At 42.3% G+C, this 27,730-nt stretch overlaps 3 protein-coding genes across 6 annotated transcripts in view; all 3 read right to left on the reverse strand.

Annotated features, from left to right (window-relative positions):
• LOC128427155 (beta-1,3-N-acetylglucosaminyltransferase radical fringe-like) overlaps positions 1-27,498 on the reverse strand; it is a 51,681-nt gene extending 24,183 nt beyond the window's left edge. Inside the window, exon 1 of the mRNA XM_053414252.1 lies at positions 27,365-27,498. The gene's annotated coding sequence lies outside the window, so the exon portion shown is untranslated. The remainder of the gene's footprint in view (positions 1-27,364) is intronic.
• Positions 2,335-13,469, reverse strand: LOC128427156 (L-xylulose reductase). 4 transcript variants are annotated; one of them, XM_053414254.1, is made up of 9 exons: positions 13,377-13,469; positions 13,109-13,201; positions 9,550-9,647; positions 8,015-8,172; positions 7,842-7,884; positions 5,102-5,201; positions 4,924-4,988; positions 3,390-3,507; positions 2,335-2,530 (listed from the first exon to the last, which is right to left on the reverse strand). In XM_053414254.1, exons 2-9 carry the CDS (start codon positions 13,158-13,160, stop codon positions 2,427-2,429), a joined length of 738 nt encoding a protein of 245 aa, XP_053270229.1. In that variant the 5' UTR covers positions 13,161-13,201; positions 13,377-13,469; the 3' UTR covers positions 2,335-2,426. The 4 variants fall into 4 exon arrangements, with proteins under 4 accessions (XP_053270229.1, XP_053270230.1, XP_053270231.1 ...); XM_053414255.1 differs by having other exon boundaries at positions 13,109-13,210; positions 13,286-13,439; XM_053414256.1 differs by having other exon boundaries at positions 8,015-8,169; positions 13,109-13,439.
• LOC128427154 (beta-1,3-N-acetylglucosaminyltransferase radical fringe) lies at positions 14,300-27,505 on the reverse strand. The gene is made up of 9 exons (XM_053414251.1): positions 27,365-27,505; positions 25,425-26,000; positions 20,150-20,198; positions 19,506-19,608; positions 18,722-18,875; positions 18,492-18,577; positions 17,984-18,149; positions 17,270-17,355; positions 14,300-16,856 (listed from the first exon to the last, which is right to left on the reverse strand). Exons 2-9 carry the CDS (start codon positions 25,932-25,934, stop codon positions 16,781-16,783), a joined length of 1,230 nt encoding a protein of 409 aa, XP_053270226.1. The 5' UTR covers positions 25,935-26,000; positions 27,365-27,505; the 3' UTR covers positions 14,300-16,780.
• Between the last annotated feature and the right edge of the window lie 225 nt (positions 27,506-27,730).

The following is a 27,730-nucleotide window of genomic DNA, read 5'->3' on the forward strand; positions in this document are numbered from 1 at the left end:
TAACTATAGGTTCACGGTAGTAAAAAAAACGTATTTGTACTAACCCCTACACCCTAAGCTTTGTTCAGTCCCTAGGAAGAGAACAGCAGCACAAGGGAACACCTGGGAGCTGAACTGACCAAGAAGGAGACAAGTGAGGCAGGGAAGGTTGCAGTCAGGTGAAACACATCAGGGCGGGTCAGACAGCCACAAAAGCAGGAAAACTAAACAATAACAGGATGAAGTGAGACAGACCAGATAAATCAAGGGGGTAAAGTGATCCACTTACTTTTTCCACTTTAAAACTACAATAACAACACATATTGTAATAGTTAAAATCCTGACAGCTAGATTGACAACCACACATTCCAAAACTAATATCGGTCTAGTAACAGAATCATGGGGATTTGTCAATTAAGCACATTTATGATTATTATGATTCATGTGATCTCTTGCACACCCTAGTTTACCTGCACATTGTTTCTCTGTCCAGTTGGCAGGGACAGGGATATTGTTTCTCTCTGCATATTTAAATGCCAGTTCACGGCACTTAACTGGAGCAAGGCCATGGAACTGGTCAGCTAGTTTTTTCAAGTGTTTGGCAAGCTTCTCCTCCATCTCATCTGTGAATATTCTCTTTGCCTCAGCTACTGCACCCCAGGCTACAGATTTTTCTTCCCCGTTCTCTTTTTTCTTTATGAATCTTTAGAGGGTTGTCTTGTCAATATTTCTATCCCTTCCAGCTTTTCTTAAGGACTTCTTTCCTTGCATGACCTCAGCGGCGGCACTCTCCATCTCTGTGTTTGGCCCCAGCTTGTCTTCCTGGTGTAGTTTCTTGGCATGATGGCTTTTCTAAAATGTTTATGACATTAAAAATAAAACATATGTAATGTAATATTACACTAAAATATGTTTAAGACTAAAATTAACTTGTTCTTCATGTCTCACTTTACCCCACAGCATTTTTTCTCACTTTACCCCACAGCAAACATTTTAGAAAAAACATCTCTTAGCAATTCAGGCTAATCTTCAGCTAGCATCAATCACATGGTTTTATATGTTGGAAGTTCATCAACATGTATGATATAAGTTTTTCTACCTGATTCAATTTGTTTTGACACAACAGTTGATTAAGTTCAAAGCAAGACAATTTACTTTTACATGCAAAAAAACTATTTTTGTGAAAAAACATACTTATCACAGAACCAGCACAAACTTCTCCTTCATGGCAAGGAGGGAATGGGAGGGGCTTGAAAATATTATGGTCACATGACCACAAATGGTCAAAGCTACTTTATATTTTTTTCATATTATATATGAAAGCTACATAGGGATGTCCTCTGTAGATAAATGGAAGGATCTATCTGTTTGACATTGACATGTGTTGTTACAGTCATCAAAAGCGTGATCTAATTCTAAAAAACCTGCATCAGGACCACCACACCTGGCCCAGTGTTACTGGCTTTCACTAGCTCAGCACCAAACAACCAGAAGCCCCGGGGCAAGATGACAGCACTGAGGTTACATCATGCATGAATCTGACTTCTTATTGCAAATAAATGTGTGGAAAATTTGTGTGGGCTGTGGTTTTGGCAAGAGGTTTAGTTGCTTGCAGGGAATCAGGCTGCTAATTCTGCTTGTATCCATTATATTTGTATCATGTAAAAAAACTTGCAGTGCCTGTTGTAAACCTGAATTTTTGTAATGGGTCCTGTCCTGTGTTAATACTCTGGAGCTACTTCAGAATTACTCCTCCTAAAAGACAACAAAAGGAAAGTTGTGCTTTCAGATGTAAGCACTCAGTATACCTGTCACTGTCTATGTCAGCCGGATAAGGTTAAATGAAATAATAATATTATAAAAATGATTGGTAACAATTTTGACCCAGTCCTGTAGTTTATCCGATGACTTAGAAGATGACATGTCCAAATGGGTTCTGCTGACTGAAGACACACTGTCCCGCCCCCGCTGACTGCTGTGAAGTGCTGGTCACCTGTTTAATTAATTTATATTAATAAAGAATGAATCACGGGTCCATTCCCACCAAACTTGGTCCTGCAGTTTCTCAGGCAATTTGCAATAAACATGATCACTGTAAAGGCCATAAGAACTGTTTGAGGGATATTTTTTCCACATACAGACAGATGTTTGTGGAAGGTAGATGGATATTATCAAAAATGAACGTCTGCATCATTACTCAGGTTGTGTCTTAACTCATTCGTATGACCCTTGTTTTATTGGGGGTTTGAATGACATAATACTCCTCCAAGCAGTAGGTGGTGTGTGGTGATGCCAAGTTGGAGATGCATTTTAACCTGATGCTCTTACATAAGTGTAATTAACACAAGAAATCGGTTGGTTGTGCCGTGGATGCATTTTATTTAGTAAATAATACCAACGAGACAAGTAGTTTTTCCTCTTAACCCGTTGGAGTGTCCTCATGCTGGTCAGCATGCCAGAAAGCCTCCGTCCACCGGCAGAGTGACTCCATTAGTCATGTTGCTCTTATCGCTGAGCAGGAATAAAATACTATTCACTATGTCCTCCACCTCTGCACACAAACACACAAACACAGAAGAAGCAGGTTTACACATTGGATAACAAATGTATAAAGTGCGTGTGTACACTTCATGATCCTAGCACTGGGAAGGAAACAGTGCAACCTTCCATTTGTTGATTGTGATAGGGCACTGACAAAAACTTACATTCAGTTTATAGACACACTGACAAAATATTAATTTTATGTTTGATTATTCTTTGATTGCACCTGAACGTCCTCACACTGAAAAATGACCAACAGAATGAATGAGTCAGCACTGTCTTGGTAGAGAACAACACGAACCAAGAACTTTCTACACTCACTCCCTCCTCTTATTCGAGGACACTATGAGCAGGCAAGGGTGAACAGCTGTTCCATTGTTCCACATCCAGGATGGAATCCACATTCCTGAATCTGAATCAACCTTCAGGCTTCTTTTCAGCGCCCTGGTATGAACACACACCCTCCAGGTCCCTTCTCTAAGGGGGGGCCACCTAAACATCGAGTTCAACTTTAGGGGAAACACTTGCTTGATTTGATTTGACTTCATATTAACTAATGTCATACCTGTGTATTAAATCTGCATTTTATTTATCTCAGATTTCACTTTTGAAACGTCAGTTTATTTTCGAAAAATGATGATCTACGCCCTAAAGGTGGGCAGATATCAAGACAGACTAGTGTCCAGTCAAGGGTCTCACCTGCCTGCCACCTAACTTGTGATAGGATAGTCTCAGCTCACATGTCCCTGTACCTCAGAACAGAACAATCGAATAGGAATGTGTACATGTGGCTGAGATAACCGCAGTCATCTGTAGCACCCTGCTGCATTGAAGTCAACAGTATGCGTTTCCAGTCTGCTGGGTCTTACCTGCAAAGCGGCCCAGGGGGACACGCGCCATCATGGTCTTAGCTTTTTCGGGCTGACTCCAGAGTAGACGACCCATCTGAGTCATCACCACTGTGGGGTTCACGCTGTTCACACGGATCTGATCACCACACAACACTGGTACTTTAGTTAAAACTCCTCCATTCACTGAGTGAGAGCTCCATGAAGATCCATTCATTGATATTTAACATGTCTTCAGGATAAAGGTATAAAATGGTTATAAATTAAGTAAATTCAACTCTGCTCTGTTGTTCTCTATTCAATCAAACTGAATTATTGTCATTATTTAAAGATGCAATACTATGTGTATAATGTACAGTAGTATAATGTGACAATAAAAAACGATACAATATAAATGTGATAATTGTAATAAAAGTTGTATCAATGTGTGTTGGATTGCATTATAATACACCTGAGCACCTAGTTCTCTAGACAGTTAATGAATATAAACTCTATGCACATAATATACGGTCAAAGGAACATTAAGGTCTCAATTTCATTCAGGGGCCCTGGTTCTTGCCTCTTCCTTCTGAGGATGGTTTATCAGAAACTAGACCTCCGGAGCTGACTGAGGAATCTGGGTGGGCTTACAGAGAGGAATTTTGCAGTGGTCAATTACGCTCATATGCTGTATATAGGCAGCCATATATACTTTATATCTATATCTTATATCTACACTCACTGGCCACAAGGGTTCACACATTAAATTATCTTTCACCAGGAGAAACCCATTACTCGTGTCTAAATTAAATTGGATCACAAAGACACAGTGAATCCTACTGATCCTGGTGCAGCTCTGTGTCATCCTGCTCACAAAACGACACCTCAGGCTGGAGGAGGTGAAACGCTTCATTGGACGTAACAGGTGTCCCAAACCCGTCAAGCATTCTGTTTTGGGTTTTTGTCCAAAACCCATGCAGTTAAACGCGGAAGCAACTCCAGAGAACTTTCTCCACAGTTTCCCTTTCTCAAATGAACAATGCAGCAGGAGGTTCTCGGCTCATACGTGTTTACAATGCAGCAAATCCTACAGAGTATTCAGGTGTGGGGTGATACAGCAGGCAGAGGCAGGATGTAATGTTTTATTCCACTGCAAAGATATCATCGTTTTGTTCACAGTACATCAACACTAGCGTTGGCCCTCATCACCAAAAGCTCTCTTGACATCTTTGTTAGTGTCTTCTACGTGTATGGCCTGAGATATTTGTTTGCGTTTATTATTTTTCATTTTTGCATCTGTCATGTGTAAGAAGTATCATGAACCCCCCACAGTCGCTTACAGTGAATCCTGAAGAGGATCTCTGTGTTCTCACATCAGCTCCTCAGGACTTGATACTACGGGCCAGGCTTCAGGTATACCATAAAGTATGTTTACATCTTCCTATTTTGAGTTTTTGTACCATCAAAATTATTTAAAAGTCATAAACTTAATGTATCAAACAACAATGTGCTGCATTAAGATAGATTTCAGTTCCTGGGATTTGTAAGTCAAAAATGGGCTTAAGAGTAATGGTACCTGGTGAGGTCCGAGCTCTAGAGCCATCCCTTTAGTCAGCATGTCCAGGGCTCCCTTGGTGGCACCTGGGACAGAGATACAAAAATCATAGCAGGGTGTTCAAAAACTGAAATAGTCTTAATTTCCTTAAGTGTACTTGAGGAGAATGTGGTCACATGGCTGTTCCTCTCTTACTCACAGTACACAGCAAGGTCTCGGATGGCACACTGTGAGGCCTGGCTGGACACATTGACAATGGAGCCTCCAGATCCTCTGGCCTTCATGCCACGAGCCACTATCTACCAACAGAGACAGAGGCTGTGTTTTATTAAGCACAATTCAGACATTTTAATTTAAACTAATGGTATTATTCCTGTTAGATCTTTTCTATTTGACATGTTCAGGCACTGCAGGCGAGTCAGATGAACCTTTGCTGTACTTGCCCTGACACCAAACCAGAGTTGTACATTTTCTGAATGAAACATGAAATGAAGGGCCATCCAATCCCTGATTTCTGAAATGTAATTTTTTCAGATGTGCAACAGGGATTAGACCCTGAGTTCAAGTGGAGATATGAGGCTGTGTGTCATCTCACAGGACTAGATACCGTTTTGTTGGGCAAGAGTCCCTGCTGAACTGGCCATGTGGTGGGACCCACACAATGAGTCGTAAAAGTAAGGCCTGTGAGCCAAGATGAAACCAGCTCTAAAGTTTCCAGCTAAGATCAAGCATGGAGATAGCATCTCCTCTGGTAGTAACTTCATCCCTGGGGTTTCCCCAGAAACCCCTGCTCTGCTCCTGGCCGTTCCCACTCTGATCTGACCTCTGACACTCAATTGGCTTAAAGCCAGCATCATCTCAGAACCACACCTCAAGGAGGCTGGGCCCTCACAGGTTAATAAGAGGGGCTGCTCATCAATAATCGCGGCCCATTCCCGATTCCCTGAAGATAGAGCTGACCTTTCCAGTTAGTTGATCCAGAGGTAATTTTAGGGAGCAATTACAGACGTTTGTTTTAATTCCATTTTCTTTTATTTCTTTAATTCAGTCGACGTTTTATTTTGATAGGACTTTTTTTTTGTTATTTTAACTTGAAGGAGATCGCCAAAGGAAGTCCACTCGCCGGCCGAGATCACAGACTTTATTTTTCACGATCCCCACAACAGCGCCACAGCTGATCATCCCTGCAGAAGAGACGAGGCCGAATTCCGTTCCAAGAGCAAGAGAAGTTCGCTCTATTCGGCCCAGCGCTGACCTCCGTTGCAACCACGAGACCCAGCGGAGCCCCGCTTAAGAGGCCAGGACTTCACTCACCTAATTCCGAGGATTCGCTGACCGCATGTACCCCGAGGAACACAACACGAGATTCACTGGACTTCCCGAAAATCCGCGCGACACGCGCAAGCAACACCGCGAAGGTCACAGTAAGAGGCTTTATTGTCTGGGCAGAGACTAGTTTAAATACTTAGCGTGTCATGTTTATTTGAGTGTTTGTTTGTAGATCGCTGATCTGTTTTTAGCCGTGTAACGCGTGGCGAACTGGAGACGTCACATCCGGTTCCTTTGTTTACTATGTTCTGAGAAGCGCGCGTAATAAGCCGGCACTTCCCTTTTTAAAGTGTTACCGTCAGAGATATTGTGCGGAGATTTACATCTGTTAAAAGATACATCTCACGTAACTGGACTGCCCGCTTCGCCGGAAGTTTGTCTCTGACGATGTTTTGAGAGCTTTCCTGATCTCTCTCTCTCTCTCTCTCTTTTCTCCTAAACCTGTTTTTACACACGTCCCGACCTACACTTACATATTTCATGTGGCATAGAAAATTCTAGATTTAAGGAGCCTTGATACATCTCGACGCCATTCGGCGCCAGAACCAGGAGATAAGAAATCCCTTTGTCTAAAGATCCCCTTTGTTAAGTTCAGTGACCGGCAGCCATTTTGCTTTTCGCAACGTGTCTTCATTCATAAACCTCCATCTTGAAAGTACGTGAACGTAACATCCTGATCCTGGCCAGACTTCGTCACCACGTGATCTCGTCATTACGCCATAGCCACTCCCTTTTTTCTTTAGACACACACACACACATAGAGACACAGACAGGCAGACACACACACACACCAGTAGATACCCAGTATTACCTGTGTGACCATTGTGATAAGTGCTGCTGCTGCTGTTGCCATCTTTGAAATATTGGTTTTGTTAAATGAAGAATCATTGAAATAACATTAACTTTATTTCCCCTTTTTAATAAATACTTTTATAATTAAAGTATTTGTATTTCTGTGATTATTTGTACATGTGTATGTGAATACAGCTGGATTACTATAGCCTGTGCTCGAACTTAAAACCCTTCATTGTTTATTATATAATCATTAATATTAACTATTGAGATTATTAATTTAACTTTTATCACTTGAGACTGATAACTATAGTTTGACTCGTTGGTCCCTGTAACCAGGGTGGTGCCCCGCTACGATAAGCATTAATTACAGATTGTTTCATTCTTAATAGATAATTTTATTGTTTTCATTAATTATTTAACCATTATTATTTGATAACCGTATCATTTCTAATTAATTATTTTACTATTCTTAATTACTAGCTTTATAATTTTTAATTATTTTTAACAAATAATTTCTACTTTAATAATCATTTCTCATGATTATTAATAATTAGCCAACGTCAAATCTACTACTACTATTTCACAACAGTTTCCATATTTTCAAATATTATGTAAAAATGGCCTAAATAATTTGGGCCACATATAGTTGTCAAATAAAGAGTTCAAGCCAATAAAGTCTGTCAGCTTCAGAACTAGTTTAAAACTTTGACACTGTAGTCTAACCTTCATCTACAGAATGACCAGTCTATAATGGAGGTAAGGATGCAAATGCAGGGCAGTTATCTTGGTTTCCTTTTTAATAGGCACGGTTTTACCTGGGATACATGCAGCACTGCTTTCACATTCACATTGAATGACCTGGAAAGAAAAGACACCTTAGAACACAGCAAACACATGCCACTTGACATCATTATACATTGCACTGTGACTATTTGCTAGTGTAGCATCATATTTGAGGGAACATAGAAGTATCTCATATTCATCTTACTGGTCAAACTGGTCGGGTGTGACCTCCAGAAACGGCTGCAGGCTGGCAAAGGCGGCATTATTCACCAGCAGATCAATGGGGCCGATGTCCTGCAGGGCTGCCTCCGTGGCCCCCCAGTCTGCCAGGTCCAAGCACACTGGAGTGATGGAAGCAAACTGCGGAGGAAAGAATGAATGTCTAAATTGGGTTTTGGTGGGCAACAACCTCAGATTATACAATGAACAATGTTTCTAGTCAAACAGAAGGTGTTGACTGACTTACTAAAGCAGTACAGTACTGTAAAATACTGTCGAAATAAGAATAAAGCACATGCCGTAGTATTTAGTATTTAGTATTGAATGATCAGCTCCAGTATTCTCACAAATTTGTTATCAGTGAGTGTTGTATCCAGAGAAGAGGCTAAAATGTCTATAGCCTTCTCATCTCCCACTAGAGAGGCGGTGGTCTAGTGGCAGAAACTTGGACTATGGGCAGAGAAGGTCTCTGGTTCGTCTCTGGTTCGACTCCACGGAGAGACAACAAAAGACGAACCTGGATTCATCTGTCCAAAAATCCAAGAGTCTCCCTACCCTGTCTAGTGCCCCTGAGCAAGGCACCTTACTCCCCCAACATCTGCTCCTCGAGCGCTGTACATGGCTGCTCACTGCTCTGTGTGTACTGCACCAGATGGGTTAAAAGCAGAGATTAAATTTCCCTACCTGCATGAGTGTGCCTTTGCATGACTGTGCATGTGTTTGGGACGAATAAATGCATCTTATCTTATCTTATTTGACTCTCGTGCTTCTCATATCAAGCTTTACCAAAGGCTTCATCTCACAAGATTTATCTTTCAAACTGGATCTTTTTTTAACGTTTGAAATTACTTAAAGAATATAATTTTCTTCTGGTATATTTATAGATTAACTTGGTTTTTACAAGCAAAAACTTCACAATGTCACTTTCTTTAAATACTAGGTCTAATTTGAAAAATAAATAATAACAAAATAAGATAAGCAGAGCTGTGTGTTGGAGAGGAAAGTCAACACCTTAGATGATATGAGTGGAGAGATGGAGTGGGGGCGCATTGGGTGGGATGAATCAGAGTGTAAGGGAAAATTCAACTGACCAGGTGTCTCACTGCTGTGGCCTTGGCAAACAGGGACGGACACAGCAGATAGACACAGAGGAGGATTTCATATCTTTTTTCTTATTACGTTTTATGAAGCACCTCTTTGTATTAGTTCTGGCATGTCTTCTCTTTTTCATATTGTCTTGTGAAACGCCTCTTTGTATAAGTCCTGGCTTTTTCACACTTGTAGCCAGTTGTTCCATCTTGAGCACCCGTGCTTGTTGTGTAAACTCTGCAGAGCTTACTATTATAAAGACTCAATGGCAACTCCAGTCTGAGAATTTCATTATTTCAAATCTCAAGATGAATTTCCATCGCAAGAGCAAGGTTGGGGATGAGAGGTCAGAGGTCGGGGACTGAGCCCCTCAGTTGGGTGACAGGGTATGTGTGTGTGTGTGTGTGTGTGTGTGTGTGTTTGGGTTTGCACCTCCTGCATTAGCGTGTCCAGGTCAGCCTGTGTGCGCGTCACCGCCGTGACCTCCGCTCCGCAGCGTGCCAGAGCCAGAGCCGTGGCCCTGCCAATCCCTGAGACACAAAACATCCATAAACACAAAGACTTATTACTGAGTGGATCTGCGGCTGTGACACCAGACCTGACACACACACATTCCACACATGTCTCAGACTATGCCAAACTGCACTCAGTGAACAAAGCATTTTTTTTAATCCATTTTCTCACAGTCTGACTGGCGAGACTCTCTCAGGGCACATTGGAATTTACATTCATCATCATTACTTCAGCTTCATTACTTAATGTTTGCTAACACATTTATAATAATAATAATAATAATAATTCCTAAACAGAGATTAAATAAAAACATCGTGTTTAAAGTTGATCCTTCTGGTACTCTGCAGGTAACCTCATAGTTTTTAGAGGAGCATTAAAATAACTTCTATTGCAAAAGTACGAGGTGAACCAGTTAAAAAACAAGGCCAGACAGCATGCTCACTCAGTCTAAGAAAAATAATCTGGTGGTCCACAGTATTAGCAGCACTCTAGTAGCACCAGCACTGAAGGCTTGTTTCTATCAAGATTTGTTCTATTATCGTTCACTACTTTTAGCAGGACTGTCTCTTTGCTGTGACTTGTCCTAAAACCTGATTGAAACATTTACAATTTACTGCTTAAAAGGGTACTCGTTGATTAAAAACTTGTTTCTGTGAAATTTTGCATAAAAATAAGAGATTTTAAATCTGTCTAAAATTGCTAGGCCCAAGATTCTCTTTCTTTAAAAGAGGATTTACCAAATCAGTTTTAAAATCAGTGGGGAAGTACATCAAGCTGTAGGCAGTGATTTGCTATGTCCAGGATGTCTTCTATTAAAAAACTGTTTTATAAAGGGAGGTTGGAATTGTGAGGTAGGGTAATACGAGGAGGGCCTCAGTTCTGATACAAATTTCCTGAGAGTTTCATGATTACCAGGCTAAAATGTTCCAACTTGACATCATTGTTGAAACAGGGTATGGATAAAAGTACAGTGTCCTCATTCTGTTGGCAGATACCAGTTCTAATGTTGATTATTTTATCACATTTGTGTCAAAACAAATTGAGTCAGGTAGAAAAACTCTGCGCACATCATCCTGCAGCGCATATCATCGTGCGGCGCCCTTCATCCTGGGGTGCACATCGGTGCACATCTTCCTGCGGCGCACATCGTCCTGCTGCGCATATCGTCATCACCGCACATCGTCCTGCGGCGCACATCATCCTGCTGCGCACATCTCCTGCGGCGCACATCATCATAGTGCAGCGCACATCATCATCATGCAGCGCACATCATCATCGTGCAGTGCACATCATCCTGCGGCGCATATCATCATCACCGCACATCATCCTGCGGCGCACATCATCACCGCACATCGTCCTGCAGCGCACATCGTCCTGCGGCGCACATCATCCTGCGGCGCACATCATCACCGCACATCATCTTGCAGCGCACATCATCCTGCGGTGCACATCATCACCGCACATCATCTTGCAGCGCACATCATCCTGCGGTGCACATTATCCTAGGGCGCACCTCGGCGCATATCGTCCTGCGGCGCACATCATCACCGCACATCATCCTGCGGCGCACATCATCACTGCAAATCATCTTTCAGCGCACATCATCCTGCGGTGCACATTATCCTGGGGCGCACCTCGGCGCGCATCATCCTGCATCATCCTGCTGCACACATCTCCTGCGGCGCACATCATCATCGTGCAGCGCACATCATCATCGTGCAGTGCACATCATCCTGCGGCGCATATCATCATCACCGCACATCATCGTGCGGCGCACATCATCCTGCGGCGCACATCATCCTGCAGCACACATCGTCCTGCGGCGCACATCATCCTGCGGCGCACATCATCACCGCACATCATCCTGCAGCACACATCGTCCTGCGGCGCACATCATCCTGCGGCGCACATCATCACCGCACATCATCGTGCAGCGCACATCATCCTGCGGCGCATATCATCCTGCGGCACACATCGTCATGCGGCGCACATCATCCTGCAGCGCACATCATCCTGCGGCGCATATCCTCCTGCGGCGCACATCGTCCTGTGGCGCACATCATCCTGTGGCGCACATCATCCTGCAGCGCACATCATCCTGCAGCGCACATCATCCTGCGGGGCACATCATCCTGGGGCGGACATCGGCGCACATCCCTGCGACGCACTTCATCCTGCAGCTCACATCATCCTGCGGCGCACATCATCCTGCGGCGCACATCATCCTGCCGCGCACATCATCCTACGGCGCACATCATCCTGCAGCGCACATCATCCTGGGGCGCACATCGGTGCACATCTTCCTGTGGTGCACATCGTCCTGCTGTGCATATCATCATCACCACATATCATCATCACTGCACATCGTCGAGCGTCGCACATGGTCCTGCGGCGCACATCATCCTGGGGCGCACATCGGCGCACATCGTCCTGCGCGCACATCGTCCCGTGGCGCACATCGTCCTGCGGCGCATATCATCATCACCGCACATCATCCTGCGGCGCACATCTCCTGCTGCACACATCATCCTGCGGCACACATCATCCTGCGGCGCACATCATCCTGCGGCACACATCATCCTGCGGCGTGTATCATCATCACCTCACATCGTCGAGCGGCGCACATGGTCCTGCGGCGCACATCATCCTGCGGCGCACATCATCCTGCGGCACACATCATCCTGCGGCGTGTATCATCATCACCTCACATCATCGTGCAGCGCACATCATCCCGTGGCGCACATCATCATCGTGCGGCGCACATCATCCTGCGGCACACATCATCCTGCGGCGTGTATCATCATCACCGCACATCATTGTGCGGCGCACATCATCCTGCTGCGCACATCTCCTGCGGTGCACAACATCCTGCTGCACACATCTTTTTGTGCATTTGGGAGAGGCGGTTGACTAGTGGCAGAAAGTTGGACTGTGGGCACAAAATCCGACGGTGGTCTCTGGTTCGAATCCACGGAGTGACAACAAAAACAACATACCTGGACGGACAACACCTAGATCTGTTCCACACTGTCAAAGTGTCTACCCCACCCCACTGTCCAAGTGCCCCTGAGCAAGGCACCCTACTCCCCTAACACCTGCTCCCCAGGGCGCCGTGCATGGCTGCCCACTGCTCTGTGTGTCCTCCTGTGTACACCAGATGGTTCATAGCAGAAAATAAATGTCACCCCTTGTATGTCGTGTATGTGTGTGGGACAATAAATGGATCTTATCTTATTTGTCTCAGAATTTACGAGATAATTATCCCAGAAAAACAGAATAATTTTTTTGTGAAGTGAATGTAATACACTTCTTCAGAAGAAAGCTTATTTTAAGTTCTAAACATATTTAGGGTGTTTTTTTCTCACTTTCTGTACGTCCTATAGCGACCATTACATTATGCAAATTAGGCGATGACGTCATTTAGCGACATCTAGCGACTTTTAGGTGTTTCCGTGAGTTTTTGTTTTAAGTATTTTACCTTTTCCAGCTCCGGTGACCAGAGCTCGTTTACCCGCGAAACTAATCTCCATGGTCGTTCCTGTGCGCAGAGATCCGAGGCAGGCAGACAGACCTGGAACAGACACAGTTAAAGGCTGAACAGACGCGAGCAGTCATGTGACTCCTGCAAGTCTGACTTCAGCGTTGATCGAGCTAAACTTAGCTGATCTCTCCTAAATCCTTAAAAAACATGAGCCTGCATCCGAACGCAGTTTCCTATGGTCTGTTAGCGGTAGTGAGAGACTCACAGGCAGCAGCAGCAGCAGCAGCAGGAGTAGACGTGTCTCAGCTCCGGGCTGCCGGAAGCTCAGTAATAACCTCCGCACTGTTAATGTTTGTCTTCCAGGTCAGAACTGCACAGTCACTGTGAACACCACTTGTTAACCATATCCAAATAACAAGGTTGTGATATCTCCATACACTGTATATGGGTTCATATCTGGGTTCAAATAAATATATCAGTAAATCCTGTGTGATCTGGTTAATCCACTCACCATCAATTAAATGTTCACTTTACTCTTTATTATGGTGTTTGAACATTAATATAATAATCAATCATATAATGTGGATACAATGGGGATCACAATCCTTGCTACAATGTTATCACTGTAAAAGCTCAACTAAAAATACTATATTTGAGATGAATGTATAAAATAAACTTGAGATTTGGTGGATTTTGAGTAATTATATTATGCTTATCGAAACCTACACATTGAGTTGTTTCCATTAAAATAATCTGTTATCAGTTGCTGTGATAAATGATTATTGTTAATAATATTGTTATATTACTGAGCGCACACACACGCACTTTCTACATTCAGGATGATACCCATTGACATAATGTATTCCCTTTACACACACAGATATGAATGTACTCAAACCCACTTTTTTACATAGTAGTGGAAAGTCCCACAGCAGTAAATCATGGTGAACCTCCACCAGCTTTATTCAATTACACACACATCCCAGTGAGCTCATCATCCATTGTTCTTTATAAGAGACACTTCCCAGTGAGAGGTCTCTATAAAACTCCTATAAATCAGATTTTGGGGCCATTTCGTTCAAATTGTACAAGTTTGCAATGACCACATTACTGCCAAAGCACAGTCTTCCTGCTCTGACCCAATAAACACACATATTGCGGCAGTTCTACAAGCAACCAGTCAAACACTTGAGAATGTAGGAAGATTTTATTCTTAGTACAAAATAATACATCAGCGGTAAACAGTTGAACAACCTCTGTCCTTCAGGCTCACTCACTGACCTGCAGTGACACACAAGCTCTGCATTTTTGATTTTGTCTGTGTGGAAAAAGGAGGACAGCTGTTTAAAACAAAACATTTTACAGGCACAAATACTGCGGCTGGATTGTGTAACATGTGTGGGTGCTGCCAAATGAACCAGTTTATTAAGTCAATGCCACAAACCTGTATTTCAAAGAAGGTCTAGCTCTGATATAATGGTCCCAGAGATTTTAATTTTCCCATTTCTAAAACTAAAGCATGGCTGTGGCAGTAAAGGCCTTTCCTCAGGTAGGTCAAGCAGGGTTTCACTGTAGCGTTAGCTCATCAGAAACCTAATCATCGACCAGGAAACTTCAAGTTAGGACTAAACAGTCAATTATTAGCAACCATCCTCGGGGACCCTTCATAGCAAACGTTGAGATGTTCTTTGGCTCCACCCATTTAAGTCACATGGTTAAGTTGCTATTCCTTCCTCCTCTTGACCACGTCTCAGAGTTGACCACAGAGCTACACTTACAACCTACGAAAAAATAAAAGAATATACAAGAGCCTACAAAAACATGAACTAATTTAGACATTTAGCTACAGTCAGTAACTTATAGGAAGCGATACAGTCAACGTAGTGCAAAACCATAGATAGGGACCAGTAGGAAACAGGGAGAGGGTGTTAGGCTGAGAACATGAGGGACAGGACAGTAACAGACTGAAATAAATGTGCACACACAGTAGCGCAAACAGCACAGTCTACATTATTTTAAATTGATTAAACTGCAGTTCATATTTGAAAGAAAGAGATAAAAACTTAAATACACACTCAGGCCCATTTAAAGTACCTCAATCATTTTTCACTACAGGAAACCATAGTGATGCTATGTTGACTTTGGGCGGTCACGTCACATCAGCAGTAACCGAACAAGGAGATGAAATTAACTTGAAAAAACCAACTGATTTGTTGCCGAGTATGTCATAATAACACTGTAGCCTCCTTCACATACAAGGGCTTCTACCTGATTGTATCATAGGTATTAACAACCTCAGAGCCATCACACTTCAGAGCACAAGACAAGCTGGAAATCGTGCAGTGACTTATTTTATGGTCATCTAGAACCACGTGGCAGCATATGAGTTTTTACTTGACTCTCCTCAGTAACCTGGCCCAGCATGCTGCTCTACTGTTAAAGTTAAACAAAAGTGGATCAGCGTATTTTTTCCCACTTCCTGCATTTATCATTGAACCAGTGACAGAAGCAGATTGCAGTCAAATCTTTTTGCTTTGAAATTTCCATCTTTGTGTGTCATTTGGACTGAGCTGTGGCAGAGGCCTTCCTTAGGGTTGTCCCGTGTAAGGTTGCTGTCATGCAAACAACTGCCAGAACAAAAACTCCAACTTGAGTTGTTGAAGCTGGCCCGCAGAATCCTGGTATTAACTTGCTCTATAAAAGTATTGCATCACAGTGACCCATAGCTAAATAGCTGCTGTAGATAACTGAGAGTGCATGTCTATGGTTAGGAAGAGAGGAAGGGTTTAGTCTTTTCCAATCGATGCCTTTGTAACTATGCCACAGAAAATGACTTGGATCCTTCCTCTGTCGTTTCACTTAACCTGTCAAATAGCAGAATTTACTGGGACAGGCTAAGGTTACAGGAATCTCCAGGGTTAGGGTTAGCTACATAAGATGACTGGCCAACTGAAAGCTTGCACTTGGATGGGCATGAAAATCTATTGGTACAAAAAAACTGCTTCATTGAACATAATTCAAACATCCAAGACACATACCATCAGAAGAGAAGTTCAGAGGGTGAGCTTTTTAAAACTTGGACTAAATTCAGCCGCTTTAATTTCCTCTTCTATATTAGGTCAATTTAGAAACCATGTTGCAGAGTTAGTTTCTGACTGCAATGGCAAAGGGAACATTGTCTTATGCTTCATTGATACCTTGTCAACAGGAATAGGAAAATGTACCATTATTAAAACACACATCACATGACTTGGAGGAAACACTTGGTAAGTAATTTAACAACATGTATCAAATGAAAAAAAGTTCTACACAGTGTCATGAACTTATAAATTGGCTTAATTAACATGGGCACTGTTACGTTAAGTCAACTTTCAAAAGCTCATTTACAAATGTAGCTCCAGACACTAATGGCTTCATCCACTCTCATGCTCTGTTAGCCAGAAAAGGTCCTTCTTTGGTTCCACATGTTAGATTCAGCTCTGCCGATTTAAAAGCTTCTCACAATAGCAATGGGCTTTCATGAAGCATGAGGTGAGGCTGCTTTGGGTGAAGGCATCCACTTCATGACACGTGAGGAATTCCCAGCTACACGTGGCTTCACCCAAACATGGCAGAGTGAGGCAAAGCTCCAGCAAGTGTCAGTGCTGCACAATTAAAACACTGTGGCGTTCAGTTTTTGTGGCGAGGTTTGATCTTTGGACACCAGTCAGTAATTGGATACAGATGGCAGTGGACTGTCTTAAACCTGCAGGATTAAAAGAGACCAGAGTCAGGGAAAGGGACACATTTCAAGTGTTCAGTGTTTCCCACAGTAGACGCTTTGGTAAAATCAGGCATATAGAGCAATGCACTGTTCTACAAGCAAGCACCAACACTAAGTAGAGATCTTTTGTGTTACTATAATTGTATAAAAATGTTGGATCCTTATCTGTTTCAGTGTAATTATGTTATTAATGTGAAACAGAAAAATGCTCACAGCAAAATGCTAAGGTTTAAGACCAAAGTAAGAGTTTTACTGACATTGAGGCGAAATACATGTCCGATGTAATCCATCTCAAATAAGAACCAATTTAGCATCACATTACCATTCAAATAAGCTTTAAAGACATATGGTATTAATAAGACAGCTTCAGAGTTTGGCCACTTGAATTTCTTTACCTTGTGGGATCTTCAACCAGTGAAAATCCTCCAACAAAACTGACCACATTTCTTCTGTTCTCAAAACCTCCGTAGCTGAGAGTCACCTGGAGCAGGAAGCAAAAATAAAACCAAAACATTTTTTAATGCCAATACAATCCTGGCAAATTCATGTGAAAGTGCCCAAAGTAGGATGGAGATTCATTGAAACCAACTTAAATCTAGCTCATGAGATATAGCATTACCACAGCAGGACATCAGGTTTAAAGGGACCGAAATGATGCAGATTCAGGATCCGACATCATCGATTATAACTAAATAAATGTGATTGTCAGTTTGTCTGAAGAGCGACAGAAGAGCCGACACACATCACAGAAGAAGCGACACCCCATTTATCCAGAAACATGAATAAGAATTCAGTATGATATTATATAGATCAGTTCTAGGTGTGAGTGACTAGAAAAGAGAACAGGAGGAGAGTCGCTTGTTGACCGGCGCCGATTAATGCAGCGTTAATATTTCTGCAGATTTCCAATACAGACTTTTTCAGTGAATTATGAGAGAGAGAAAAATATACAATAATAGTTCAGTGATCTGCTAGAGGTATACATTTGAAGTCATATCGCACAGCCCTAGCACATTGCTAAGGTTTCTTTAGTCTCAAGTCCTAATGAACATGAATTATAAACAACAAAACAACAAAACAACAGCCCTACACGCATGCATACTACTCACCTGCTCCAGGAGAGAGTCAGTGGGCAGCTTCTGCAAGTTCTCCAGGTGAGAATGGAAGAGGTGTGTGTGTGTGAGGGAGACCTCCAGCAGCGCCTCAATGATGTAGCCGATGGTGCAGTCGTCTGGGAGTCGGATCTTTTCTGCTGTGCTGATGAAATTCCCTAAACTGAAAGCACAATACATTTTTGCCAACAAGCCTAAACAACAGAGCAAAGTCAATGTCTTCCTATGGGTCGAGTTCTGTTTTGATAAAATAAATTAGCTTTTACAATGTGTTGTCCAACCACATAAGAACATGAAATGACAGAATGATCGCTACAACGCCCCCTGGGTTATATTTCAGGGAAATACAAATCTATTTCTATTCGACATTATTTTCTCATTTGGCTGCCCAGGTTTATGTTGTTCTTACTTTTCATAAGAAATACAAAATGCAGCTAAGTGAGTACCTCAGCTTTGAAAGGTTCAATAACTTTAATAAGTTAAAAGAGCAGAATCCACTACCCACCTGGCCCAGGGGCTCATTTTCAGTGCCAGACCTCTGCTGATACAGAAACCAGCTCCACCTGTGGCGAACCAGAACTTAACAGACACCTGAAATGAGAAATAAACAGTCAGATGCACGTTTCTGCAGGAGCACTCTGAAGATTTAGAAAGATAACATTATCAGTCTCCAGAGGGTTAACCGTAAAAAGATAGTGGAGTCAGAAACTCCTAATAGGTTGTAAGTTGACTGACTGATCCGTCACTCTTGACTCTCTCTGAAGCCTCTATAGGGTGATCCAGACTGGGCCGGCCCAGGTAGACATCCTGGCTGTGGTGGTAGGAGGACAGCATCCGCAATAAGCTGGGCAGAATCACATAGTTATCATCATCCACATGGCAGAACCACCTACAAAAAAAAAAAACATGTGGGCACAAACACACAACAGCATACATTAGTTTGTTCCCTACATAGTCACACGTTTTTAGTTCGGGAGCAAAGAGCAAACAAAACAAAGATTTAAAAAAAAAAAATAGAATTAAAGCCTCATGCCTATATCCGTGTGTCTCATTTCAGATACCTCTGTTATTACACAAACATTGTTCAGAAGTTCACACAAATGTGTGGCACTGTTAGGTTGTTGTACTTTCACCCTGTGTCCAGTTCACATTAAAGCACCATGAGGTGACAGTCTAGAGTCTGTGCTGCTCTTCATCATGCAAAGCCTCCATCTGCTGGTCTCTCCCTCGATTGTTGTGGTTTATTATGTGGCTGCAGGATGAAGCTTTGACCAACCAAGCAGTCTTCTGCTACACTTCTCGACTCAAGGCAGTTTACTTTAGACCTTTGTAACATTTAAGGTAATCCAAAATCCGTGAAACTGGTGCTGTTCTAAATCTTTTGACCCTTTAAAAGCATGCAGCTGTCCATTGTGTTAGTGGGCTTATAATCAGCTCCAAGAATATCACTACACAACTGTAACTGTTCATTGTGTCCCTGCTGTCTATTGGGATCAGGGACAGAACACGATTCACTCACTTTTTCTGAGACTCAATGAATTTGTCATACTCCACAGACATCTTGCAGCACAAAGCCTGGCGGGTGTGAGCTGCTGAGCAGTTTGTGTTGATGATGTTGGCTCCTGTGAAAAACACGGCAGAGGACAAACAGTTCAGCTGCAGGCGGTTGTGTCCGGATATTACTGTGAAGTGTTTATGCTGGTTGCAGATCATTCATATAATTATCATTAATTATCATTGATTTGTTCATACTGCTGTCACAAACTTCCTCTTAGTTTTTCTAAGCTGGTGACCAATGAGCAGGGATCGAGAGCGGCTCTCTGTCAGCCAATTGGCTATGGACTATATAGGCATTCTAAACCAGAGTCATAATTTGTAAATCTAATTGTTAATCTGTTGTTTTTGTAGATACACACAACATGCACAATTACTTTAATATAAATAGCCCATTTGGCAAAATATTAAACCAATTGTAAAAAAAAATATTAAGATTATTTTTAATCACACCTAAATGACAAATCAGAATACCATTCTTCACAGTTGCAACAAATGGCTGTACATGTTTGTTGTGATTTGACTTTGTAACCTCATGATATGGCCAAACAAAAGGAATGAGGACACTTTGTAAATATCTTTGACCTATGACAACTGTTGGCATCTTACCTGTTCTCATCCGCAGCTCGTTGTCCTCACCATCAGTGAACATGAAGGTCTGAAACAGACAGACAGTGTTAAAAGTACACATATAAATACTCTCCTTTAAGGGCACAATCAAGTGCTCCTTCGTTTTCTCTTGACCATGGGTATTTGTGCAGTGGCAGAGCTTCAAAGGACACACACACAAACACACAACAGAGTCAGGTAGATTTAAAATGAGACATTTCAAATCAAATTTGAGTTGTATAGCCCATATTCACAAATCACAATTCGTCTCATAGGGCTTTAACATGGTGTGACATCTTCTGTCCTTAACCCTCAGCAAGAGTAAGAAAAAACTACTAAAAACCCTTTTAACAGGGTAAAAATACGTAGAAACCTCAGAGAGAGCCACATGTGAGGATCCCTCTCCCAGGACGGACAGAAGTGCAATAGATGTCAAGTGTAGGAAAACATCAAGATTAAAGTTTTTAGCAGCATTGATGAGGGTAAACATTTTGAAGGATAACTTCAATACTATATCAAGTAGTCCAGCTGCAATCATAGTCTATGGACAGCAACCAGCAAGATCATGATCCACCATCCAGATCGGATGCCACTATAGTCCACAGTCATTGTCCACTGCCGCTTATTAGGATCCATCATCATTTCCCACAACATCTAATGTTTAATGTCACCACAATTTCAGAATTAATTAGTGACGCTATTAGAAAGTGACATAAACAATAACATACAAGACTATGATCTGTATGCTTCTATTCCTCTTTCCTTGTCATTTCTCTTTAGGTTTAACGTGTCAATGTTTTTAGAGCCAAAAAGAAAAAAACTTTCTAAATATCAAAATGTCTCCTGAGATACAAGGACCCCCTTGTCCATCCAACGGGACAACAAGTCATATTCACACAAGCACACATTTCATAGAATCAATATTTTTACTATTCATCTCACAAGCTTCAAAAGGAAAGGTAGAATTATTATAATATATTTTTTAAAGATGTAAAATTCACTCACGACTCACTAGGCCTTTAGAGCTTGATAAAACGTATCTCTTACTAAAACAGGACTTTCTGGGTCATGTTTCATGCCTGAACCTGAACAGTGTTTACCAAACCAGACCTTGTCCTAACTACCAAGGGGTGCAACCACAATTAGGGACAACTCATCTCGACGAGGGAAACAGAATTCATCACAATACTGGCCGAAGCACGCTTTCATGCACGCACACTGACACACACAATGCATAGGGAGAGAGAGAGAGAGAGAATCATTGCAGTGTACAATGAAGCAGTCTAAAACACTACATTAGAAATGTTCTCCTATAATGAACAAAAGTTTTACAAAAATACAGTGTAGATCATAAATGAGGAGCTAATTAAACAACACCTCTACCAATGTAGGCCCCTGCATCTTCTTGACACAGAGAGGTTTTTGATCTCATTACCAACTAAGAAAAACAAATTAACAAATCACCCCAAATTATCCGTCCTGCAAGCTCTAATTTGACAAGACTTAATTTGAAAAGACGTACACCATGCCAATCAATCAAATTTCATATTAGCCCATATTTACAAATCCCAATTTGTCTCATAGGGCTCAACAAGAGTGAGGAAAAACTACCACAAAGAAACTTTAACATGGGAAAAACCATCGAAATCTCAGAGAGCCACATGTGAGGAATCCCTGCCTCAGGACGGACAGAAGTACAATAGATGCCATGTGTAAGTGAGACCATCGGCAAAATAACAGTATTTACAACATTGACTAGAAGAAACAGTTTGTAACATAATGTGAAGTCATCACCTTTGATAGGTACAATTATCTACTTCTTTAAAAAGTACAACAACTGATTGTTCCAAAATGAAAATTGGTGTCAGAGCCTCTGACAGTGAAGCCATTCCCCAAGGACCTCTGCAGAGACAGCTAGTGATGTACAGTTCGGAGAAGACGGAGACAGACAGGCTCTACTTGCTCAAAGCCCTGCGACCAGGCTTGTAATTTTCCCCCACCATAAAATGAGCCACTCAGTCAAAGGGTCATTTGAGTTAACCTTGGCCTTCTCATAAATAACCATCATCTGTATCTCTATCAGGGATTCAGACTAACTTTTTACATTGGTTGCACTGATGCGCTTGATTTTCTTAATTTTGGTGCACCAGCGCATAATTTAGGTGCACCTATATTCTCTCGCAAATCAAACGCACAGATAGTAAACTTCAGTAGTCTAAATCCTAATAACTTGTGATGAGCGTTGGTTTAATTTTACTGCGAGTTGTTAACACAGGGGAGAGACTTTACTGACCTGAGAGCAGTAAAATAAGGCAGTCACACAGTATGTGAGAGAAAATGGTTGGTTAAAGCTGACAGCTAATACAGAACTGACTCACTGTGTAGCCATTTCGCAACAGACCTGGAATCCAAGCCAGTACGAGATAAGCTGTTGATACAGGGCACACGAACTGAACAGGAAATCCCTCAGGCATGAAAACAGGTTATATGAGCCTCCCTGAATATTAAAGTCTTTTTTTTTGTTAATTTATGTAAAACTTGTACGCACTCAATTTTGATAAAATGCCTGACTATGCTCCTGCTGTTGAGTTTGAGTGAAAGATCACAATGTGTGTGCTAGGTTCATTCAAGTCTCCCTGTGAACGCTGGTGCTGGGAAGCTTGGTGGCGTAGTGACTGCTTGTGCTGTGTTGTTAAGTCAATAGTAGGTGAACACAGATATTTCAAGGGAACATAGTACATTTGCAGCATGCACTTGTGTCACATGACTGACTGAAGACTGTGTACCATCTTAACCTTCTGTAAGGTATTGGTGATCGTGCTACACATCATTACCAGGACTTTTACTGATGATGGTTTGCAGTTGCTCAATACAAAAAAACAGTCACAGTTCTGACATCTGATCATTGAACAGACTGTGGGGATTCAATTGCAAGTAATACACTTTGATGGGTTATTGTTAGAATAATCAAACGCACGTGCACACACGCTCCTAAGTCACTTTACATTACATCTACACTAAATTAATGTTATGTAATACATATACTGAAGCTGTGAGGACATACAGTGCCTTGCATAAGTATTCACCCCCCTTGGACTTTTTCCCATTATGTACTGTTACTAACTGGAATTCAAATAGACTTAAATAAACTTTTTCCCGTTTGATCAACAAAACATGCATAGTACTTTGGAGGTGCAAAATAAATTTTATTGTGAGAGAAACAATAATGAGAACAAAAAAGTTGACATCTGTTGGGTGCATAAGTATTCACCCCCCTGTGTCAATACTTGGTAGAACCCCCTTTCGCTGCAATTACAGCTGCAAGTCTTTTGGGGTATGTCTCTACCAGCTTTGCACATATAGAGATGGAAAGGTTTGTCCATTCTTCTTGGCAAAAAAGATGAAGCTCAGTCAGATTGGATGGAGACCGTCTGTGAACCGCAATCTTCAAGTCTTGCCATAGATTCTCTATTGGATTGAGGTCTGGGCTTTGACTGGGCCATTTTAAGACATTAACATTCTTTAATCCAAACCATTCCTTTGTAGCTCTGGCTGTATGTTTAGGGTCATTGTCCTGCTGGAAGATGAACTTCCGCCCCAGGCTCAAGTCTTTTGCAGACTGCATCAGATTTTCTTCAAGGATTTCCCTGTATTTGGCTCCATCCATCTTTCCCTCTATTTTGACCAGTTTCCCTGTACCTGCTGAAGAGAAGCATCCCCACAGCATGATGCTACCACCACCATGTTTCACTGTTGGGATGGTGTGCTCAGGGTGATGGGCAGTGTTGGGTTTTCGCCACACACAGCGTTTTGCATTGAGGCCAAAAAGTTCAATTTTGGTCTCATCTGACCAGAGCACCTTCTTCCACATGTTTGCTGTGTCTCCCACATGGCTTCTGGCAAACTCCAAACGGGATTTTTTATGGATCCCTTTCAACAATGGCTTTCTTCTTGCCACTCTTCCATAAAGGCCAGATTTGTGGAGTAGACGACTAATAGTTGTCCTGTGGACAGATTCTCCCACCTCAGCTGTGGATCTCTGCAACTCCTCCAGAGTAACCATGGGCCTCCTGGTTGCTTCTCTGATTAATTTTCTCCTTGTCCGACTCTTCAGTTTGGGTGGACGGCCTCCTCTTGGTAGGTTTGCGGTTCTGCCATATTCTTTCCATTTTCTTATGATGGATTTTATGGTGCTCAGAGAGATGTTCAAAGCTCTGGATATTTTTTTATAACCTAACCCTGCTTCATATTTGTCCACAACTTTATCCCTCACCTGTTTGGTGAGCTCCTTGGTCTTCATGATGCTGTTTGTTCAGTAATGATCTCCAACAAACTCTGAGTCCGTCACAGAACAGGTGTATTTATACTGAGATTAAATTGCAGACAGGTGGACCCTATTTACTAATTATGTGACTTGCAAATGTGACTTGTGAATGCAATTGGTCGCACCAGATCTTTGTTAGGGGTTTCACAGTAAAGGGGGTGAATACATATGCACTCAACACTTTTCAGATTTTTATTTGTAAATAATTGTGAAATCCATGTAATATTTCCCCCCACTTCCAAATGATGCACTATTTTGTGTTGGTCCATTACATAAACTCACGATGAAATAAATTTTAATCTGTGGTTATACCATGACAAAATGTAGAAAAGTCCAAAGGGGGTGAATACTTATGCAAGGCACTGTATACCAAGGCAGTTTTGGTAAAAACTTTGGTGAACGACTCTGACCCTGGAACAGAGGTAAACCCCCAGCTGGCAGCATTTCAATCAGAACCCATTTTCTTTGGACACAACTAAAACATTACATAAGCCATTACTCCACATGTTGAGCTGAAATGTTTTCAAGCTCCTACTAAGGAGAAGTTCTGAATCATTGCTGGCCTTGATTTAAATTTGAAAAATCTGAGAGATGTTTGGAAACGATGTAACAGTCTCCATCTGCGACTCTTTGCCATCTCAGCCTCAAATTCCATCTCTGTTCAAGCAACGCTGAATCATCGTGCAGTCAGCATTGAGTGGGAAGAGACTGAAGTAAAACATGAAAGGTAACTACCACAATGATTGTAAACAGAAGCTGGAGCAGAAAATATTGTGTTTGATAAATGACTTAATGCACTAATAGATCCATTGTGCACACCAGTAATTGAATCAGTGTGTGTAACTGTTACATGTTTAAAGGGATAAAGCCTTTGGGGTAGTCCAGCCTTAGAAAGAGCACAGTGCTGTTAAAGCTACATCCACAAGTAAAAAGGACAGCAGCTCTACTCACATGTTCTTTAGCTTGAGAAACCCAGGTGTGAATTAGCAGCTCCAGTCGGGACTTGTGGTACTTCTTGGTAGTTTTCACAGCAATAAAAATGTCCTTCAACTCTAATGGGTCATGGGATGTAGATCCTAAAGGTCCACCAGCTTTCCATGCAGGAAAAGCCCCTCTGTCAATGCTTTTTGGAGAGTCCACCAGTCTATAATTATCTCCCCCGGTAACTTCCATCTCCATGGTTTCCCCTTGGCCCAATGAGCTTCCATTTAGCCCTGTGGCTGTGTCAGTTGCCCCAGCAAGGACAGACACTGCTGGTACCCTGGTCTGGTGTGATGAGCCTGCATGTGTGGGTCTGATTTGAGGTCGGGGCTGAGGCAGGTCCACCTGAAGAGCTGGGGGCTGGAAGGCCGGGATTAACAGAAGCAAGAGCCCACAGAATGCAAGGGAGAACAGGAAGCAGAACTTGCTGACACCCACTGAAGCTATGTGCATCCTGACTGGCCAATGGAGCAGGTTCATCAGCCTCCAGGGCTGCAGTCACACCCAACACCACCTTGTCCCATCGTCACACCATCACATGGAGTCCTGCACAGAAGAGGAGAAGATTCAGCAGCATATACATATGCAAAAGTAAATAATGTTCTCCTTGTGTAGTGGGAAGAGCTCTGTCAGTAGGTCGTTTTCGAAAGTGCCCACAGAGAAAGAACGACAATAGTTTAAATCAAACGGTAATCAACTAGAAATACTCATAAGTCTTTGGCTTGTCTAGGACAATCTCATCTTGATTCAACAATTTTTTTAAAGATTTCTTGCAAGTGTTTTTGTGATTAAACATAGTTTGAGGATCATTGAGGGATTTCTCCTGGTGAAACATTGTGTAGAGTGTGACCCTGTGTCATCATTCAGTCCCAATTCAAGACACCATGTCGTGTAGTGCGAACTGTGCAGTGATCCGATGATCTTGAAAGTAGTGTGTTTGCGAACTCGGCATTGTCCCACACTTAGCATTGCATCGTTAACTACTTTAATCTGCAACACTTTGTGCAGCTTGGCCACTTGTAAAGCTAGCAAGCTAGCGCGTAGGCTACATCTCCAATCCTGGGTTATGTTGGAAGGATCCACCCAGTGGATGCATTGTTGCTTGTGTAAAGAAGGACGCATTTCTAGGCCCAGTTTGAAGGAGACTTCAAATTGGACATGCTACGTAGTTGCAATTGGCCTTCATGTGCAGCCTCTGGGGGGTGGAGCTTGTCATTGGTGCATTGTTTGTGCCTGCGTGTTGCTAAATGAAAAGAGTTAGTTGGACATGCTTTTCATGGAAAATAATAAAAGTGTTTCCAACTATTTATGAAGAACACATCACATGCTCTCACATTTTAAGCTTTATCGCGTCTAATTTAGCAGCAAACAAATGAGATGCTTACTTTTAGTCAGTGTTAAAATCATCCAATGAAAAGAGAAAACTTCAGCTAAGTGCAGTTAACTTTCGTGGCTTGATACACTGATACAACCATTAGATAAGAAAATAGTAAAATCTCCACACAAATACTACACTATACTACAGTGCACTCCAGTAACATAACATTCATTTACAGCTGAGATCGAAGCACTTTATTTTAAATTAATGTGTGCAGGAAAAGCAGTTCTACAGGTGGTGTTTTATCAAAAGTCCACATGCTGGTTGAAATGTGCACACAGAACGATATGAAAAGTTCTTATCAGTTTCTCAGATTCACTTCCATGTTCCACGACGCACGGCAAAGTAAATGGAGACGATTCCCGAGTGGACTTTGTGCGGAGGCAGCTTCAGGGAGAACAACATCCAGGCTCCTCTGCGGCGCTTGGAGCACCGAGCCCCGGGGGACACGTGAAGTGGCACGACACCGTTAAACTAATCGGGAAGTTAGAAGGAAGCAAAACAGAGACTTGTGAAATAAAACAACGCTTACTTGAACACCTCTGTGTGGACGGAGGGAAACGATGAATGCCACTGCTCGACTCGCTGAATTGCTTTTTTCCCCGACGTGAATTTAACTTCCAAGCAGCCTTGTTAGCTTCTCTTCTTCATTCTGCGTTTAACAACTTATTCACAAGTCGTGTCCACACTCGGGGTTTCTTACACTGCAGCTTTCTTCTCAACTACAGATCCAAAACACTCAGCCACCTCGAGATGGCCTGAGTAACCGCAGCCATGTTCCGGTCGGGTCCTTCAAAATAAAAGCTTCCTTAGTAAAATAAAGCAACTGCTTGGAGACCCAGGCCATGAAGGGGCCTTTAAGGGCTGACACACTTTACACCACAGCTGTGTCTCATAA

This window comes from Pleuronectes platessa, chromosome 21 (genome assembly GCF_947347685.1).
Source record: "Pleuronectes platessa chromosome 21, fPlePla1.1, whole genome shotgun sequence".
Classification (NCBI taxonomy): Eukaryota; Metazoa; Chordata; class Actinopteri; order Pleuronectiformes; family Pleuronectidae; genus Pleuronectes; species Pleuronectes platessa.

What these genes read in the sequence shown, in the direction of transcription:
- LOC128427154 (XM_053414251.1), bottom strand. Translation starts at nt 25,934, where the DNA reads ATGAACCTGCTCCATTGGCCAGTCAGGATGCACATAGCTTCAGTGGGT. An exon ending in GAGTCAAGAGTGACGGATCA is followed by an intron (nt 18,578 to 18,721) that starts GTCAGTCAACTT and finishes TTCTCATTTCAG; the next exon opens with GTGTCTGTTAAGTTCTGGTT. An exon ending in CTGACTCTCTCCTGGAGCAG is followed by an intron (nt 17,356 to 17,983) that starts GTGAGTAGTATG and finishes TTCCTGCTCCAG; the next exon opens with GTGACTCTCAGCTACGGAGG.
- LOC128427156 (XM_053414254.1), bottom strand. Translation starts at nt 13,160, where the DNA reads ATGGAGATTAGTTTCGCGGGTAAACGAGCTCTGGTCACCGGAGCTGGA. An exon ending in CCGAGACCTTGCTGTGTACT is followed by an intron (nt 4,989 to 5,101) that starts GTGAGTAAGAGA and finishes TCTCTGTCCCAG; the next exon opens with GTGCCACCAAGGGAGCCCTG. An exon ending in TAGAGCTCGGACCTCACCAG is followed by an intron (nt 3,508 to 4,923) that starts GTACCATTACTC and finishes TGTGGTGATCAG; the next exon opens with ATCCGTGTGAACAGCGTGAA.